Source organism: Geotrypetes seraphini, chromosome 4 (genome assembly GCF_902459505.1).
Source record: "Geotrypetes seraphini chromosome 4, aGeoSer1.1, whole genome shotgun sequence".
In the NCBI taxonomy this organism is placed as follows: Eukaryota; Metazoa; Chordata; class Amphibia; order Gymnophiona; family Dermophiidae; genus Geotrypetes; species Geotrypetes seraphini.
In genome coordinates this window covers 59,533,803-59,554,594 of record NC_047087.1, presented here as the reverse complement: position 1 = coordinate 59,554,594, position 20,792 = coordinate 59,533,803, and the positions used below count along the sequence as shown (strand labels likewise).

Genomic DNA, 20,792 nt, shown 5'->3' with positions numbered 1-20,792 from the left:
GTGCTTTTTTGAAGGCTACTTATTCTTTTAAATGGGCATCTAAATTTATACGTTATTTAGGGGTCAATGTGCCAGCGCGGCTTTGCTCTTTGTTTGAAGTTAATTATCCAGCGATTTTGCAATCTCTCTGGGTTGATTTGGATAGATGGGAGAATGTTTCCTTATCTTGGTTTGGTCGCATACAAAGTGTAAAGATGATGGTATTGCCGAAACTACTTTATCTTTTTCAGGCTTTACCAATTCCTTTGTCTGCTGCTTTCTTTCGTGGGGTGGCTAGAAAAATTTTTAAATACATTTGGAAGAGTCGACCCCCACGGGTGCCTAGGAATGTGTTGTATCAACTTCGCTCTCAGGGGGGTATGGCTGTACCCTGTTTGAGGCGTTATTATGAGGCAGCTCAATTGAAGTCTTTTTTGAGTTGGTGTAAGGACAGATCAAAAAGCTGGGTTCGAGGGGAAAAAATTTTGGGATCGGAAGAGCTCTGTCGGGTGATCCCTTGGTTAAAAGTGGAAGAGGCTCGACAAATGTTTAAGGGGGCTAACCCTTTTTTGCAACATACGTTTGTGATGTGGATTCGGTTGCGTAATAGGTTTTTCCCTTCTCGATTGTATTTTCGTAGTACCCCGTTGTGGGTTGCGTGGGGTTTTGCACCAGGAAGATCTGATTGTCGTTTTCGGGTTTGGGCTCAAATGGGTCTTATGGATTTGGGAGATTTTGTGGAAGATGGACGATTATTATCATTTTTGGAATTGAGGGAAGCTTATGATTTGCCGCCGACAGATCATTTTCGCTATCTTCAAGCAATAGATTTTATTAGTCGCAGGGCTTTTGATGATATTTGTTTGGAAGAAACCACCCTGGAGTGGGCGATTATGGGTAGTAGTGGTAAGGGGTGTATTACTAGATTCTATAAAGCTCTTATTCAACAACAGGCTCCCCCGGTAAAATATCTATCTCTTTGGGAGGGACTTTTACGCCCAGTGCCGCCGACTATTAAATGGGAGCGGGTGTTTAGTCGCCTGCTTCGAGTTTCTATAGCCAGCTCTTTGGTGGAAAATGGATATAAGATGCTTTATCAATGGTACCTTACACCCCAGCGCCTTCATCTTATGTATCCTCAAGTATCTAATTTATGTTGGAGACGCTGTGGTTATTTGGGTACCTTTCTTCATATCTGGTGGGATTGTCCGAAGGTAATCCCATACTGGGATATGGTATTTGAACTGTTATCTGATATTTTACATACCACGATTTCTCGAGATATGGGTAGTGCTCTTTTACATCTACCTTTGGTTCCATTGTCTTCTAATACACATAAATTGGCTTGTTATATCTTTACTGCTGCTCGTCTTTTATTAGCGGCATATTGGAAACAGGCCTTTCCCCCAGGTCGACTTCATTTATTATGAAAAATAGATTTTATTTTTCGTATGTCTAAATTGACGGCATTGACAAAATCTCGTCTTACACCCTTCTTTAAGGTGTGGAATCCTTATATTCGGTGGTGTGAATGTCCTTCATGATCTGAGTGTTTAGCTACATTTGTGTAACCCTATGTGAAAGTTGATTTTGGGGTGGGTTGGGGGGGGGGTTTATTTTGACTTATGTGATTCTTTTTTGCATTGTACTGAAGAATATAGTACAACTTTATCTTTTTACTAATTTGGGGGAAAGGGGTTGGAGAAAATGTGTCATTGTAGATATCTGTTTGCTTAACCTCTGTGTTTTTGTTTTGTATATTTGAAAACTTTATTAATAAACAATTTACAAAAAAAAAAGAAATCTTCAGTTTATTATAACTGTCTCTTTACATTTGTTCCGAGTGAGCTGGTCACATGACAGATATGACGTGGCCAGCTTAGCTTTACTGCAGTATACTGCAGATATTGTAAGCTTTATAATTCCGATTAGGATAATTCAACATCATTCATGGTTTTCATGTTCTCAAATTTTGATTTTGTATTTCCTTAGAGCCCTGAAGAAATTATTTTTAAATCATGAAACGGCCTTCGTCGGCAGTTTTGAGAGAAAGTTTTTATGGTGCCTGCATCACACAGTCAAACCTGTATGCTACTAAGCAAAGATAAGCGATGCTTGTACTTTTTTGAATTATTTATTAATTATATTACCGTTTAAGCCACTTCAACGGGGTTGCCTATGATAGAATGCTGAAGGGAAGCTAATGAGTTATTTAAGCTCCCCTTCATAGCTCCACAGCAGTGATTGCCCTGCAGCTTCTGAGGCAACTTCCCTGGCAAGTGCATACTTACTGAAATGAATTGAACTGAGTGCATAAGACATAAAGTGGTTAGATTCTGAGCATTTGCTACAGCGTTTACACTGGAGGTTATTAGTTTTCTTTTATTGTAATTTGTAAACTACATAGTCAATATGTGGTATATAAGTTTTTAAATAAAAAAATTTATACTAGCTCAATGGCTGGTGTAAATGCTCACACTTAACTGTAGACAGTTAGACACATAAATGATAAGTGTTATCTACCCCTGTATGTGTGTAACTGCCTGACATGCCCCCGAACTGCCTATGCCCCTCCCAGATTCACGCCCCTTTGAAATTGTGCACTCTGATATTTGAGTGTGCAACTTATTAGTAAGGGCAGTTACATGCTTAAATGCTACTTGGTGTTAATTAAGGGCAATTAGGTGAATAACTGGCTGTTAACTTCAATAGCCAATAGCTTGTCCATGCAAATTTGCATAACAGTCCCACTCCGAAACTTTAGCATGCAATTTATAGAATTAAGGGGACAAACAGCTATGGTGAATGTTGTCCACATAATACAGCACTAGCATTTCTCTGAATAGCAATGATGAATATGCATCAGTTATTTAAATGCCACAGCTGGAGTTTTAAACAAATGCTTGCTCCAGTGTTTAAATATTCACCCAAAAGTATTCATTAGATTGAGGTTATGTAAAATGTTACCGTGTTTTGGAGCTGTTATATTACATTAGGACTTTGAATGAAATCAATGAAAAATTATGCCATTTTCTCATTTTGATCATCAAACATTTCAGGCTAGGAAAAATCCAACGACCTTGTAAAATAGGAACTTATATTCCATATTTCAGTTACTAAGAAGTTAATGGGAAATCTTTTCTGCTTACCTCTGCTACTCTGTGAGTTGAACTAAACCGAGACTGTAAACCAGACAGAACACAGTGCTGATGGGTCATATTGAGATCATCTGAGGACAGATTTGAAAACAAAGTTTAATCCAAGCCCTGCAACACATTAAACTAAATTTCTAGCTCACTGGTTTGAAAGAAGTGGCTTGTATGCCAACCACAGGAAGATGTGCAACCACAGTTCAGTTTTCTACTACAGAACCTTGGGTTCAAGATAGTTTCTGCTAAACAATGACAATGGTAAATTTCTTTAAAAAGTTATGTGCCTGTGTTTAGTGCAACCTTCAAATGCAAAGATTATTTTTTTTTTACATAAGTGCAATTAGAAAATGCAACTGAATTTGACTAGTCTTTAGACATTTTAACCCTTTCTAGCAATAGATTGACACTGCATTCAGGCGCTTTGCATACTTATGAATTTACTTTTCAATTATTAATGGAGTGAAGCATGTTACCGTATATTAAAAAAAAGTGCTGACAAATGTGTATCTGTAAATTACACAAGTGTTTGATTACTAAGCTGCGCTAGTGGTTTAACGTGCGTAATAGTGCGCGCTAAACCGCAGGATGCGCTAGCCGCTACCGCCTCCTCTTGAGCGGGCAGTAGTTTTGGGCCAGCGCAGGGATTAGCATGTGATGAAAAGTCACGTGCGTTAACCCCGCTAGCACGGCTTAGTAAAAGGAGCCCTAAGTGTCATCCTATCTGATTTTGTTCCATAGCATAAGGTGCCGTTGTTTAGAGGGAAATGTTAGAGAGCTAACAAGACAAAGCTGCTGGAGAGACCTGGAATCTACATAGGAGTATGAACCTAATTAAGTACAATAGAATGTGTGTTCTCATGCACCTATTATATAAACACGCCCTGCAAGTGGAAGCATAAGGTGTGGCTGAATGCCATACTTTCCCAAGGAAGAAAGTTATAGTTTAATTAACAACACACCTAGAAATTTAATAAAAAGAAAAATGTTGATGTTTCTTTGGCATTCAAAACAGTGTGGGCGCAATATGTGTTTGTAGTTCTATTTCCACTCAATTGACCTCCTACCAGTGAACATAATAGCTCATAGTATCATAGAATTAGTATTTGTTCTTACAAAATTTCATTAAAGATTTTGCCATCAGTTCTAATTTGTTTTTAGTCTTCATTCATATGTTGACAGAACGAACATGAAGATCCTTGCCACCCTACATGCTAACAGACCTGTATGGATAAAAGCTTCCATATGCTGTGTATAATTTTATTCTACTTCACTGTCCCCTACAAATTCAGTCACTATATTCCAGGATAATGACAATAATTTTTGATGCTGCATAAACTATAAATTTGCCCATTTACATGGCACAATCCATGCAGATTATGTTCAAACAATTTAAAATATTCTAGCTTTCAAACATTTAAACGCAGTAAAATAGCTGTAGGGTAAAAAATATAAACTTAGCCTTCCTTTGAAAAAGGCCAGGATGCATTTCTTTTAAGTGTGTTTTCAGACCAGGGTCGGAAAATTAGCCAAAAAATTTGTAAATTTGATTGTAACTCTTCAATTTCATAGCAAGACTGTGGCAGCCCTAGTTAAGCATGCTCTTGGGCACAGCAGATGGGGGTCCTTCATTCATCTCCATGTGCTGTGATTTATTGCCTACACCTGACATGCTCTGTATTACACTCCCCTAGAGTATGTACTTGAGACAGCAGGGTTCACTATGTACTTCCTTTCTGGACCAATATATTATTATAAATTGTGCTAACCTGTTTCCTTTTAAAAAGTGTTGTAAGTTCAGATTTCAGTTACATACAAGAAAAATTGCAGGTCCTCCACATGATTTTTTTTTTCTCTTGTTAACCATGATACAAAGAGAATAAAATGATATGGACTGAGGCTGAGTGAACTAGGGCCTTTTTCTCTCATCTTAAAGTTGTGATATCTTAACAAGGGAAGACACTGATCATGCCAGTCTTATCATAACCTACTTAGGGAATGGACAGCTTAAACTTAAAAAAGCTGATTTTTGCCTAGATGGTATAAACAATAACATAGTAACATAGTAGATGACAGCAGATTAAAGACCCAAATGGTCCATCCAGTCTGCCCTACCTGATTCAATTTAAATTTTTTTAATTTTTTTCTTAGCTATTTCTGGGCAAGAATCCAAAGCTCTACCCAGTACTATGCTTGGGTTCCAACTGCCGAAATCTCTGTTAAATGCTACTCCAGCCCATCTACACCCTCCCAGCCACTGAAGCCCTCCCCAGCCCATCCCCCACCAAACGGCCATACAAAGACACAGACCGTGCAAGTCTGCCCAGTACTAGCCTTAGTTCAACAACTCAACGGCCTAACTTACCCTATCAATCCTACCATCAAAATCCTTGGAGTCATCCTAGACCGCTGCCTGACCTTCGAAGACCACACCAATGCCCAGGTCAAAAAATGCTTTTACACTCTCTGGAAACTCCGCACCATCAAGCATTACTTCGACTTCCCCTCCTTCAGACTGCTGGTCCAATCCCTAATCTTAAGCACCCTGGATTACTGTAATATCATATATTTGGGCTCCTATAAGAAAACCATCAAACGTCTGAGACTCATTCAAAACACTGCCATCGGCCTAATCTATTGCCTCAAAAAGTCAAACCATATCAGCCCTTACTACAGAAAACTTCACTGGTTGCCAACAGAAGCAAGAGTCATCTTCAAATTCGCCTGCCTCTGCTTCAAAACCTTAACTGGCTTGTCCCCGTTATATCTGTCTCACCACTTTGCGTTCCCAGGCACCACTCGCACGCGTAATGCCTATCTGTTTACCTACCCATCCCCAAAGGAATGCACCTACAAAAGATTACTTAATAGAACTCTCTCATTCCAAGCTGGCAGATGGACAGATTGCCTGACCACCCTCATCTCATCTGCCCCCATCTTACTCATCCTTCAGGAAATCTCTCAAATCTTACCTCTAAGATAAATTTCTCGAACCACTCCCCTCCAAATAACCAATTTCTACCACCTCTCCTCCCCCCCGATCTTTCCTTTCCTCCCCCTCAATCCAATACTTCCATCCTTCTTACTAACCCCTCCCCTCTCGGCACCCTCTCGTAATTGATACTGGTTGCATTTTCTTGTCATTCTCCACTCTGTATCCTCACTATATATGTAACTATCATTGCATAGTAAACCGCTTCAACCGTATTATACAGTCTCTTGCATTGTATCTTGCTCTATAAGTCTCTCGCACTGTATCTTCACTGTATAAATATCTCTGCTGTATATGTACAGTCTCCTCCATTGTAAATCTGCACTGTTTTTCGCTGTATAAACGCCTATGCTGAATACGTACAGTCCCTTGCATTGTAAACTGCTCTCAACTGTATAGTACATTCTCTTACATTGTATATTCGCTGTATATGTACAGTCTCTTACATTGTAAACCGCTCTGAACTGTTTGTGGTATTGCGGTATACAAAAATAAAGTTATTATTATTATTATTATTTTCTGATTCTAGATCCTGTGTTCATCCCACGCTTCTTTGAACTCAGTCACAGTTTTACTCTCCAACACTTCTCTCAGGAGCGCATTCCAGGCATCCACCACCCTCTCCGTAAAGTAGAATTTCCTAACATTGCCTTTGAATCTACCACCCCTCAACCTCAAATTATGTCCTCTGGTTTTACCATTTTCCTTTCTCTGGAAAAGATTTTGTTCTATGTTAATACCCTTCAAGTATTTGAACGTCTGAATCATATCTCCCCTGTCCCTCCTTTCCTCTAGGGTATATTCAGCTAAGATATTAAGATAATACCTTAGTGTGTGTGTGGCGCATTTGTTGGAGCTACAGCCTAAGCACCCTGGGGTTGTGGGTTCAAACCCCGCGCTGCTCCTTGTGACCATGGGCAAGTCACTCAGTCCTCCATAGCCTCAGGTACATTAGACAGATTGTAAGCCCTCCGGGACAGATAGGGAAAATGCCTGAGTACCTGATTGTAAAACCGCTTAGATAACCTTGATAGGCGGTATATAAAAACCTAATAAAATTTAAATATTTAAATGTTAAAGAGAATAGTGACAAATGCACCAAAGTGAATATTTTTCAAAAGAAGACACTAAAAATAACTCTTGGGTCTGGCCCTATAGAAATTATTGTTATAGGGTCCAATATTCAAAGTGATTTAAGTGGGCAGGAGAGCCCCTACCCGGTTAAATCATTTTTGCTTGCAAAGCCACAGATATTCAGTAGCATTTAATCAGAAAAGTTAGTTCAGTTAGTGCCAGGATAGTCCGTGGGCAGGGTTTGGGCAAAGATGGTATTTAACTGGTTAGCGGTGATACTAAGACTGCTAACTGGTTAAATAAGTGGCTAAAATTAGAACAGCACAAAGACTGTCCTAACTTTAGCTGCAGAGCTAACCAGGCACCAATCTGAATATCGGCTGATGTCTACTTAACTTCTCGGTAGCAACCCGAGGGACTCTTAGTACCCCTTTCCTCCCACCGATCTCAATTTCTTCTCCCTCCCACAAGAAGCCCCTACCCCATACTTACCTTTGCTAGTCCTGACAGTCTGGGGGGTCCTAAAGTTAGAAGGCTATCTGCTTTCATCAATGCCACTGCTGGCACAATTTTGTAGAACCACTGGTGGTGGTGGGGGGATGGAGGTGCAGAGAGAGACACTGTGGGACAGAGGGGGGACAGAAAGGAAAAGAAAGAGAGATGCCACGTGGCCCCTACCATTGGGCAGCTCTGGGCTTTTTACCAACTCAATAGTAACTATACCCCAGCTGTTAATAATCACAGGGCACTGTGAGAGCAAGAGAGGGCAAATTATGATCTGTAGGCCATTTGTGAACCACAACCTCCTTTTGTCTAGCACTGCTTATCCAGAGACCTCTTTCTATTATTCAGCCTGACAACCAGCTCCAAAAGCTCCATCATACATTGCCTGGAAGTGCAGCTATGAGAAAAAATGCCAACAGCAAAAAAAAAGCATCAGTGCAGAGATAAGGAGCATGTATACGAAAGTATGCTAAGCAGTTAGCACAGGTTTTAGCATGCACTAGACATAAGCACATACCTATGCTAACCACTTCCATGTGCTACAACAGATTTGCATGAGATGTGGCAATCACTGGGCAGGATTAGACATGGACAGCACATTGCAGTTAGAGAATGACACGGTGGATGTTACCTGCAGCTAGCCGCGAGTAGCCACGGGTAACCTACCAAAACAGTGGAGGGGGGAAAGGTGCTAACCACAGGTGCGGGGACAAGGCCATCCACCACTCTGTGGAGCGGTGAATGGCCTTGACCCCGCAGTTAAGGGAGCGAACGTGCACGGCCCCCTCCTTCCTTCCTACCTTCCTACAAATCTATCTCCCACCCTTCCACTTACCTTTGCGACACGTTTTAAGGTTTCAGAGCACTTGTTGAAAGCTGCCGGAGCCTACGTGCATCGCATGCATGTGTGGGCAGAAGTTTCTCCTCTGACGCAACTTCCGGTTGGAATTGAATGGTCAGTAGACTGAAGCAATCGAAGTGGATCACATGGCAAGATATTCTGAAGCAGGTGTTTGGGAGCCAGCTTGTGCTGTTCTAGTGCATCTGATTCTGGTTTGGGACCATTCCATCTGTGCGAGATTTGAGATTAACGTCATCCAGGGATTGTATCTTCCATTGCATTGGTCCCAGGGAATGGAACAACCTCTCTGAGTATATTTGTCAAAAGCAGAATTTCAAGAAATTACTTAAAAGGCACTTATTCTGTCAGATGAAATATAGGGTTTGAGACTGTTTAATTGAGGAGGAGTGGAGACTGTTGATTGCAAGGTGCTGGTCACTGAGGTACTCTATGACCTGGACTATTTTATGGTTATGATGTTGTTTGTCGTTGATGCGACTTGCTTGTTATGTCACTTGTCTATAACTGACTTGCCTATAACTGACTTCTATACACACATCTACTACAGCAATTTTTAACTTTTTCCCCTTTTCCTATTGTATTTTCCTTTTATGTATTCTTTCTATAAAATTGTAGTTCTTCCCTCTTTTCCCATTGTTTTTAAGTCATAAGTATGTTTGTTTAGTTCGTGTATGTTTAATAATTAGTTCATGTATGTCTAATAATTTAAAAACGTTTCTCTCCCAGCTATTTTTAAATACTTTGTACAACACTTTGCACTTTTGGATAAGCGTTTAATCAAAACTTAAATAAACTATGAAATTATGAAACTTGATATTTTGTATGTAAGTGTGTAACTCACTGTGGATAAGGGCGGGAGATTAAATAAACAACCAAACAAAACAAATAATCAGTACTTTCAATCACTAAACAGCATCGAACAGGCCCTACTCAAAACTTTGCTTTTAGTCACTAAAACAGAAACTGTCACTGTCCTCCTGGTTAATTGTATTTCCTGCTGCTGATTTTATAACTCTGCAGTATGATATCATCAAACAGGTTCTTATAGCTTTTTTACGACCCTTTAATTGCTCTAAAATGTCCATTTAGCTAACAAGATTAAAAACTCTGTATTAATAACGTATTTGAGCACACACATTTGTTATCAAAACTCCAGACTACACACAAAAATGGCTCCTTGCCTTTTGCAATATACTGCAATAGGAGGGGGGAGCTGGCCAGAGAAGGTAAACACCTGAGGGAGACATGAATTTGGGACGCAGAATGGAGGGAAAGACGGCGAGGGGCGCATTGGGACATGGAAGGGAGGAGGAAGGGCACATTTGGACAGGAAGGGAAAAAGAAGGGAAACGTTAGCACAGGAAGGGAAAAGCAGGGTCGCATTGGGACACAGAAGGAAGGGAGGGAGCACAAACTTCAGACAAAGGATGGAAGGACGGAAGGAGCATGAACTTGGGAGACAGGATAGAACAATGGAGGGAGTGAGGGAAAGAGATGCTGAGATGGGGGAGGGAATAAAAAAGAAGAATTGTTGGGCATGGGTGTCTGAGTAAAAGGGAAAGAGAGACAGTGCATATGGGGAAATGAAGAAAGAGGTGAATTGTTGAGCACAGGGAGGGAGAAAGAAATATAAGACATGGTGGTGGAAGCGGTGTGAGGTACAGATGCATGGGGAAGAGAGATGAGAGGGAGAAATGCTTGTGGCAGGTTTCCAGGTTTTGCTGCAGAAAACCCTGAGAGAACAAGAGGAAGAAATGTTAGATGTGGTGGTGGAGAGGGAACAATGGAACGGATGAAGAACAAAAGTAAGTGTGAATCTCCTATCTTCTTTCTATTTAAACTACAGCACTTTGTTTTGAGGACTGTTTCTTTAATGTTTAATGTTTTTATAGAGTGTGTACTGTACAGGATCCGAGTTACATACAAATTCAACTTAAGAACAGTTTAAAAAAATGGAACTCATTCTTAACCCGGGGACTGCCTGTAGTATGGAAACCAACAATGTTCGCAAAATCACAAATAATCGCGAGTCTATGGGATAGCATTTGGAGCACCTGTAGATAGATGTTTGTAATTCACTCTCTGGATGCTTGGGAGCCATATCTGGAAACAAACACCAGACTCAAAGGTGAATGTAAAAGCTTTTATTAAGAGCAGCTCCGAGAATACGTAAACACAGTGGCATGAATGGGGAATACCAGTCACAATGGATACAACCATGGATGTGCAAAACTATGCATTAGGAATGTGCAAATAATGAGGATGGAATGTATAAGATACAAGAATAAGTACATAAGTACATAAGTACATAAGTAGTCGCCTCCGCCGGGGCAGACCAGAGGTCCATCCAGCCCAGCGGTCCGCTCACGCGGCGGCCCATCAGGCATATTGCCTGGTACTACTGCTACTTCTATTCCATCCATTTTGAGCTTCAAGGAATGCCTCCTTACAAACAGTTTTCCTAGTGCCTAGTCCAGACATGGGCAACTCCGGTCCTCGAGGGCCGGAATTCAATCGGGTTTTCAGGATTTCCCCAATGACTATGCATTGAAAGCAGTGCATGCAACTAGATCTCATGCATGTTCATTGCGGAAATCCCGAAAACCAGATTAGATTCCGGCCCTCGAGGACCGGAGTTGCCCATGTCTGGCCTAGTCTTACGCATTTATATGACAGGACAACTTTATAAGCACATAGGCCTGGATTTTAAAATTGGCACCATAATCGGCAGGCACCTGATAAAATGGCCCTGGTCACATGTCACTCAGAATCACAACCTGTGTCAATGGTAGGCGCTGGAAATGTAGGCCAGGATTTTAAAGGCCTACATTTCCAGCACCTACCTTTGACATAAAATCATGCTTAGTGGAACTGAACATCAACCCCACCCTAACTATGCCACTTATGATGTTCAGCGATGCTAGGCGTCTGCATAGAGGTGATTCTGGTGCTGTGTTTTGTAGGCACCTCATGGTGTCTACTTTTTTTTTTTTAATTGGTTTTAAATTGGTTTTAATGGCACAGTCAATTACCACACCAATAATAAACAATTAAAACAATTAACTTAGGTGCCGGTAGAGCGCCTACTAGTACCTTCCTAACAGCACCATTTTTAGAATCTGGGCCATACTGGATTATGAAAATGTAGCTGTATACGATCAAGTCACTTTTAAAATATATGCTTCAAATGACTTACTGTATTCAAAAAAGCAAAGAACTGTCTTGTGAATAATCAAAAGAAAAGGCAAAAGATGGAAGAACAAATGTTGAACCTGTATTCAGTTAGTTGAATGTCACTAAGACACTGTTCACTGACTTAAACTCCCTCTTTGACTAAGGTGCGCTAACCAATTAGCGCGTGCACAGGCTCACATGCATGTGTTAGCGTTTAGCGTGCGCTAATTGGTTAGCGTACCTTAGTAAAAGAAGGCCAAAATATATAACGGTTGAAAACATTTTTCGTAACACACTGTGAGATCTATTAACTAACCTGTGTTAGCTGTTAATATAACAATTAATGCATGTCATCAATTATCATGGAGCAAAAGCACAACAGACAAAAAAGCAATGACAGACGATATGGTGCATGACTTACTTCTGCTGGAGCACTGGTCTAGGTCCTGGCAACTCAGTTTCAATGCCAAAAAATGCAAAGTCATGCACCTGGGAAGCCAGAATCCATGCAAGATCTACACCCTAAATGGCGAGATCCTGACAAGAACTGTAGCAGAAAGAGACTTGGGAGTGATTGTCAGGGAAGACATGAAGTCGGCAAACCAAGTGGAGCAAGCTTCATCCAAAGCTAGGCAAATCATAGGTTGCATACGCAGGAGTTTCATCAGCCGTAAACCTGAAGTCATTATGCCACTATATAGATCCATGGTGAGACCGCACCTGGAGTACTGTGTGCAATTCTGGAGGCCGCATTACCGCAAGGATGTGCTGAGACTGGAGTCGGTCCAGAGAATGGCCACCAGGATGGTCTCGGGACTCAGGGAGCTCCCGTACGAGGAGCGGTTGGGGAATTTGCAGCTCTACTCACTCGAGGAGCGTCGAGAGAGGGGAGACATGATCGAGACATTCAAATATCTCACGGGCCGCATCAAGGTGGAAGAAGACATCTTCTTCTTCAAGGGTCCCGCGGCAACAAGGGGGCATTCGTGGAAAATCAGGGGCGGGAAACTGCACAGTGACACTAGGAAGTTCTTCTTCACTGAAAGGGTGGTTGATCGCTGGAATAGTCTTCCACTTCGGGTTATTGAGGCCACCAGTGTGGCTGATTTTAAGGCCAGATGGGATAGACATGTGGGATCTATCCGCAAAGATAGATAGTGAGGATCACTGGGGTGGGCAGACTTGATGGGCCTTGGCCCTTATCTGCCGTCTATTTCTATGTTTCTATGTTTCTATGTTGATGTGGTGTTTTAGCAGTTAATACACAGTCATTTCTATATTAAGAGCATGGAACAGTGCAGAGATGAGTAGAGAATGACTGGGTCTGTACCCTGCAGTAAGTTACTGCAAATTAACTGTCAATATGGCAGATAATACAGAGCACTAAATGCCACCTGAATAGGTGTAGCTAACTGTATTGCATTATTTGCAACCAGTTAATGCATGGTTAAAAGAAAGTCCTTCTGTATGTTAACTAAAAGGAAAACAGCAGGGAATACCCCCAACAGTTAATGCAGAGGTTTTTGCAGTTATTGCACATTAATTTTACCAATGAAGGCATGACAAGAGTAAAATCTTACTGTATTTTGATAAACAATGGTTTATGTATGCTAACTTGATTTTAAAAAAAAAGTTTCACTGGGACAGCTGTACAAATCTCTCACTGTTAAACTGAAATATGCAGTGTTTTATGTTTATCCATAAAGACAGTGCATGCAGTGTGAATGAAGAAGCTAGAGGAGACTGCACTTATTTTAAGGGACTCCGCTGGTTCTAAAAGCATCAGCATTAGCTATCAGTATAATGCAGTGATTTACACACCACAGACAGAAAAACATTTAACATGTCCTCTGCTTTCACCTTTACATGATCAGGATGTTGTAAGAGTGTTAGATAAAATAACATTATTTGACCCATTCTTTAGAGTACTTCCAGTGGTGCCTGAACTGTAAAGTTAATTCCTATTAAGGGAATAAAGAATGCCCTCAGCATTTAGAAATTCAGCCATGAGACATGGTGCTTACCATGATTTAAAAAGCAAGAGTGAAAAGTCCCTACAGCATGATCAGGGAGAATAAACATCTGTTTCCACAATATAACTTCTCAATTGACAGGCAAAACTGAATGTGTGCATTGAAAACTTTATAATCAGGGGAAGGCTGAAGATTAATTAATATATCCATCCATTGCAATATCAGTTTTTGCACACAGAAAATCTAGTAATAATTTGGTCTCAGTGACAGTGATGCATGATACCATTAAGAAGATCTCACTTTGATTGTTCTTATCTGTGGTTTCTGCTCTTTCAATTGGCTTTGAGTGAAGATATTGGAAAAATAGGGTTTATAACCTGTCAGTGATATAGCAAGGGTGGGGTTGTGGGTGCGGTCTGCCTGAGGTACAGGCAGCAAGGGGGTGCAGTGAGCAGTTGTGGAACCACAGCATACAGACGTGAGACTTTTGGTTCTGCTGGTCCCTTGCCTGGAAGAGGAAGTTGATGTCAGATGGGTTGGGGACCAGCAGAGCTGACAACTGCACACATGTATGCTGTGGCTCTGTGACTGCTCCCTGCACCCCCTTACTGTTTGGGTTGGGGGTGATGCTCCTGGAGAACAGAGAGTGCTCTGCCATAGGTGGTAACCAAGCTAGGTAGGTACAGTAGCTTCTGCAGTGGGTGGGTAGGGGATAGAATATTTGAATAGTATTACAGCTATTGAAGTACCTGTATGTAAACCACTTTGAGTGAGGTTGTATAACTACAAAAGGCGGTAAACACGTCCCAATCCCTTCCCCCTCCTCCCATGGGGCAATTTGACAGATTGAAGAGTAGCTAATTGCCTAGACCTGATCGTATATATCCCAGAGTACTGATAGAATTGAAAAATGAACTTGCTGAGCTACAGTATTTTCAGTCATTTGTAATTTATTTTTAAAATCCAGCATGGTACCGGAAAACTGGAGGGTGGTCAATGTAACACCAAGTTTTTAAAAAGGTTCCAGAGGTGATCCCACAAACTATAGACTGGTGAGTCTGACATTGGTGCTGGGCAAAATGTTAGAGACTATTATAAAGAACAAAATTACTGAACATATAAATAAGCATGGATTAATGAGACAAAGCCAACATGGATTTAGTCAAGGGAAATCTTGCCTCACTAATCTACTACATTTCTTCAAAGTGGTGAATAAGCATGTGGATAAAGGTGAGCCAGTTGATATTGTGTATTTGGATTATTAAAAGGCTTTTGACAAAGTAACTTGTGAAAGACTTCTGAGGAAATTAGAAAGTCATTGGATAGGAAGTAAAATATACAAAACAGACAGTAGGGTTAAATGGTCAACATTCTCAATGGAGAAGAGTAAGTAGTGGGGTACAACAAATCTGCAAGCCAAGGTTTCCAATAATAATCATCAATACTAATAGTCCCTTGAAATATCCATGAAAAAGAAAAACCTAAATGTTCTTGTAATTAATTGATTCTAAATTTTAACATATTTATCAATGATCTAGACATGGGATTAACTAGTAAGATAAAGTTGGCTGATAACACAAAGTTGTTAAATCACAGGAGGATTGTGAAAAATTGCAAGAGGATCTTAAGAGACTGGGAGAGTGGCTGCACCTGAAATACTGTGTGCCATTCTGGTCCCTGCATCTCAAAAAGATATAGCGGAATTAGAAAAGGTACAGAGAAAGTTGACAACAATGGTAGAGCAGATGGGATGATGCCTCAATGAGGAAAGACTACAGCAGCTAGAGCTCTTCAACCTGGAGAAGAGATGGCTCAGAGGTCTATAAAATACTGAATGGTGTGGAATAGGTAGATGTGAATCGCTCGTTTACTATTTCCAAAAATATTAGGACTAGTGGGCATGCAATGAAGCTACTAAGCAGTAAATTTAAAATATACCAGAGAAATATTATCTTCATTCAACATGTACTTATATTCTGGAATTTGTTGCCATAGAATGTGGTGAAAGCAGTTAGCTTAGCAGGGTTTTAAAATGTTTGGATCATTTCCTAAAAGTCCATAAGCCATTATTAAGATGGACTTGGCAAAAAATCCACTGCTTATCCCAAGGATATGCAGCATAAAGTCTGATTTACTCTGGAATCTTGCTAGGTACTTGTAACCTGGGTTGGCCACTGTTAAAAACAGGATTCTGGGCATGATGGAACTTTGATCTGTCCCAGTATGGCAACACTTAAGTTCATATGTCCTATAAAGTAGAGTGGGACTGGAACAGCTACCGTAATTGTATTTTAAGTAAAAATTTGTATTGTACTTTTAAGAAATATTTTGTACTTTTTAAACTATTTTGTATTTCGCTGATTGTCCAGCCTTCTTCAGTGTAAACTGCCTAGAAATCATCCGGTTATGGCGGTATAGAAGAATAAAGTTATGTTATGTTATGTTTATAATACACTGGCTCTTGGAAACTGAAGAGCAGGGATGTACAATACTCCAAACATATAGACAAGACGTGTCAGTAGAACTGCTGCTATGAAAGTGGTAACCATTGGAAAACCTGGAGTTGAATAGTGAATTCAAGACAGTATTTCAACATATACTGGTGGGAATCCAGTGCATGTACCTAGAAGATTTAAGAAGCTCCATATCACAATAGGAGTTTGGGAACAAGAATGGCAAGAAGCCTGGATAGCCCTGCAACAGTGACCAGTGAATATAGAAAGCTAACGGCCCTGGGAATACAACACAGCAGAAGAAAAGAGAAGCAAGGTCAATGCAAAACCCAGGAAACAGTCACAAGGAGTGACTAACGAGAAATCCCCTAGGGTAGCTGCTCTAGGGGGCCCAAGAGGAAAGAAGTCATGTGGCCTGATTCAGGTCAGGGGAGGACAAGAAGTTAAACCCTCACCTTGTGGGCCACCATAAGACAGGAAGAGCAGACGCCACCATAGTAATGGCAGGATTGAGGGCCAGGATTATTCTGCAAAAATGTTTCAGTTAGGAGAAGAGAAAGTACTATCCCAAGATTATCTGGTATAGGGGATGGGCGAACTTCAAGATCTTCATAGGGAGTTGGAGGAGGTCAACTGTTACCTTCAACTCCTTTCAGAGGATGCAAAAGATCTGGCTTTCTATGTACGTAGCCTACGAGAGCAGAAGAAATCCCTGCATAAGAAGCTAGTAGAGGATCAAGGAAAAATGGAATTATTGGGAGCTCTTGAGTAACAGACCAAGGAAATAGAGAAATTGCAGGCCAGACTCTTGGCCCTTAATGCTGAAATGGCTATTTGGCAACCAGAAGCCAAGGAACATCAGTCCATGGGGATTCTTTAGGTTACCAGAAAGAGACTGTTCAGTTCTAAGCACAAGAAGCTTTTATGGAATCCTCGCTCAAGTCCCTGCAGAACAGGAGGAAGAGCAGCTTAAGGAGTTTGAAGAAGCATTAAGGTAGGCTTAGCTTCATCTTAACAAGAATCCTGTTTTAGAGGTATGGTCAGAGCCAGACTTCTGATTTGTGCAATCCTGTAAGTAGCTATGTGTACCTTAGGTTTGAGACCTATCAGCTGCAAGCCTGAGCAAAAGTTACCTCTGGAACTTAACAAGACTTTATTCTTCATTTACTGTGCCCATGAAGTAACAGGTTTCAGCATTTGGTTAATAATGGAAATCTGTTCACTTTTTATCCTTGCCTGTGTTTTATGAAGGCTCCGCTCCACCACTGCACACACATTAAACCATGAAGACACAGTTATCTGAAAGCTAAACAGATTGGCCCAGGAGACTTTTCTAAGACACCTCATAATTCTTAAAATGTATAATATGAACATTACCCAACATGAAGTAGCAGTCCCCAGGGTATAGAGGCACTGATAATCCTGGTGTCTTAATATCCCATGCAATCTTCAGTCCAATATGCCAGATGGCTGGGTCTCTACCTTTCAGGTCCTCTTCCTTCATTCTGGGAACTAAAGGATCTAATAGAGAAATAAAAATGAAGCAAATATGGGTACAGAAGATAGCTAAAACAAATTGGGTCAATATTCAAAAAGACTTGTATATTTAGCTGCCTCTGCTATTTATAGATTTTCATTGGAACTATGCAGATAAGGGTAGATATAAAAAAGAGTGCTAAAAATTAGGCATTAAAAATATGGATGCTGAACGCTGATTCTATAATGGCAATTGTGCATTAAATTGCTGTTATGGAATAGCATGTGTGCATCTAACATTAGTCACAAACACGTATGCCATGTAAATGTCTGTGCCTAAAGTTGGCAGTACATACATAAGTCATAGTATTCTATAATTTACATGTGTAACTGCAAGACACGTCCCTGATCGCCCATGTGCATACCCTTTTTGTAGCTCCATACCACAGTATTAAGTGCTACGGGTCAATATTCAGCCAGTGGCCATCAGTGTTTTGCTGGCCACCACCAACATTATGCTCAGAAATTCAATGTTATACATGTCCAGACACTGGCCCTGAATTTCCAGATTTCTGGAGCCAGCTAATGCCTAGCCAGTTAGGTGCAAAATTCCGTACTTAACTAGCTAAGGGTTACCACATAAAGATAGAACGGACTCTTATGCAGTTAACATGGGTGGTTGAGTGCCGAATTTCAATTCTTAACTGGCCAAGTGCCGACTCCACCTCCAGAACTCTACTTTACGGAGAGGGTGGTGGATGCCTGGAATGCGCTCCCAAGAGAGGTGGTGGAGAGGAAAACGGTGACTGAGTTCAAAGAAGCTTGGGATGAACAGAGGATCTAGAATCAGAAAATAATATTAAATATTGAACTAAGGCCAGTATTGGACAGACTTGTATGGTCTGTATATGGCCGTTTGGGGGAGGATGGGCTGGAGAGGGCTTCAATGGCTGGGAGAGTGTAGATGGGCTGGAGTAGGTTTTGACAGAGATTTCGGCAGTTGGAACCCAAGCACAGTAGCGGGTAGAGCTTTGGATTCTTGCCCAGAAATAGCTAAGAAGAAAAAATTTAAAAAATTTAAATTGAATCAGGTTGGGCAGACTGGATGAACCATTCGGGTCTTTATCTGCCGTCATCTACTATGTTGCTATGTTAGAACATCCCCAAAATAACTAGATTTCATTTTAGCGCTATCCAATTATTTTCAGCAACACTAATTGGCAGGAAGCCATTTCTGGCCAGTTAAACTGCTTTGAGGATCAACCCCTAAGTTTATAGAATAGCTCTTGAATAAAATTATGCATGTAACTACAAATTATTGCCAATTAGCACAAATTAATGTCACCTAAGGGCTATTACTGTTACTCAAGTCCAATTGGCATCTAAAGAAACAATTAAGTTAGGCATGCAGCTGGCACCTTTCTATAACTTGCATGCACAAAGTTGCATGTTAGTCAGAAATTTAGATGAACAACTTTATAGAATCCATGGAATAAATAGTGCCACAGAAAATCTCTCTAACTACTACAGCTCTATATAGATTGTGCCATAGGAAATTTAGGACTCAATTCTATAAATGGTGCCCAAATTTGTGTGCTAAAAAATGGGCACTAAACACTATTCTATAAATGGTGCTCCAAGTTAGGTGTCATTTATAGAATAGCTCTTAGCTATGTTCCCTCTAAATGGAGCAAGGGAGCAATTGCTCATACATTTTACATTGTCATTGTAAGGATGTGTCCCCACAATGTAATATTTTTGTGTTTAAAAATGTGTATGTTTTTGTCTAATCTATTGTGGGTGTGCACCAGAGGTCCTGGGTTCAGTACCCTCAGAGAGGTTTAGCAGGAAATGAAATTAATAATAGCCAATAGTGGTTGCATGCTTAGAAGAAAGATACAGAAATATATTTTATTATGTAACTGCTTATGTGCTCTTGTGAATTAGAGAGAAAAGACAGGTTTTCCTTTGTGTCTCTGGATAGGTGGTGCAGTAAAGTGTGGGGGAAGAGAGAGAAATATTTGTGTGTGTAAGCAGAAGATAGAAATAAGGGCCTGGAAAAAGCAGGCAAGAGGTTTTATCTGAATGCTGTGTGTGTACTTGCATGGGTGGGACTATATGAGGTATGAAAAAGCTGGAGGAGAAGAGAAAGAGAGATAAACCAAGGGCGAGACCTGTCCCTCATAGATTTGAATTTCTGGTAGTTTCCAGTTTCTTTCTAAAACAATGGCTCTTGATTGACCATAACTATCTGCCTTTTAAGAAAGGGCAACTGGGGCTGTTCTTTACCATAAGCACCGGACCTTAGCACATCTATTGAAACTATGAATCCTCCCAGCCTTCTGTCAGGGTTCTTTGTCAATCTTAATTACGTACTAATAATTTTCTAATGTCTTTTCTGAGACTGAATAAGCAGGAGCCCTAAGGTTTATCTGCACTGACATTACCAGGGTCAGATCTGTTTAATATAATTTCCCATAGGCCTTTGCCAACATTGGTTAGGCCAACAGAAAATGTTGACAGCTAGCAAGGTAAGGCTGACAGTCATCACATGGTCATTCATAGAAATACTGACCCAACTTGACTTTCAAACAAAATTAAACAATAAAAAATTAAATAAAACTAAATCAATTAACACGTCTGATAGATTTTTGTGTTATATACAGAAATGCATTGCTAATATAGGGATCAAAAACTGTTGATTTTTAGAACCTGTCGCTCACATGAAAAAAAAATTGCACACAGCTAGTCACTCCTTAGAGCTCAGAAGAACATTATTATGGTGCCATTATTATGTTAGAGCAGCTGTTTGAGTGGCTGCGGCCTAATAGGGGGAAATGTGCATTTTACAGCCATATACGGGAAGATATCCTGTGTTATGAGCACTCACTGGTTAGAAATTTCCAGCACAGGTATACCAGGAGAAGTCTTAGGGCTCTGGGTTGTGACTGGGGTGTGCTGCAATTGTACAAGTATAATACAAGCAGTTGCTTTGGAGTCTACCAATGAAATGACCTTTCCATGATATTTGCAAAGTGGTGTATATATGACGTGGACTGGGGTTAGCCACAGATTCTAAGTTCTGCCAGGATATAAACAAAAATGTCTACAAATAAGACCAGTGGTCCTAATCCTCAGATTATATAATAATAAATT

The 20,792-nt window shown here is 40.5% G+C and overlaps 1 protein-coding gene across 7 annotated transcripts in view; it reads right to left on the bottom strand.

The window, feature by feature from the left end:
- Positions 1-20,792, bottom strand: part of FTO (FTO alpha-ketoglutarate dependent dioxygenase) — a 658,378-nt gene that overhangs the window by 442,250 nt on the left and 195,336 nt on the right. For all 7 annotated transcript variants that reach the window (XM_033943299.1, XM_033943297.1, XM_033943296.1 and 4 more), the window contains exons 4-5: positions 17,538-17,681; positions 3,129-3,208 (exon numbers count right to left, since the gene is read on the bottom strand). In XM_033943299.1, the coding sequence (XP_033799190.1) occupies positions 3,129-3,208; positions 17,538-17,681 (224 nt within the window). The remainder of the gene's footprint in view (positions 1-3,128; positions 3,209-17,537; positions 17,682-20,792) is intronic.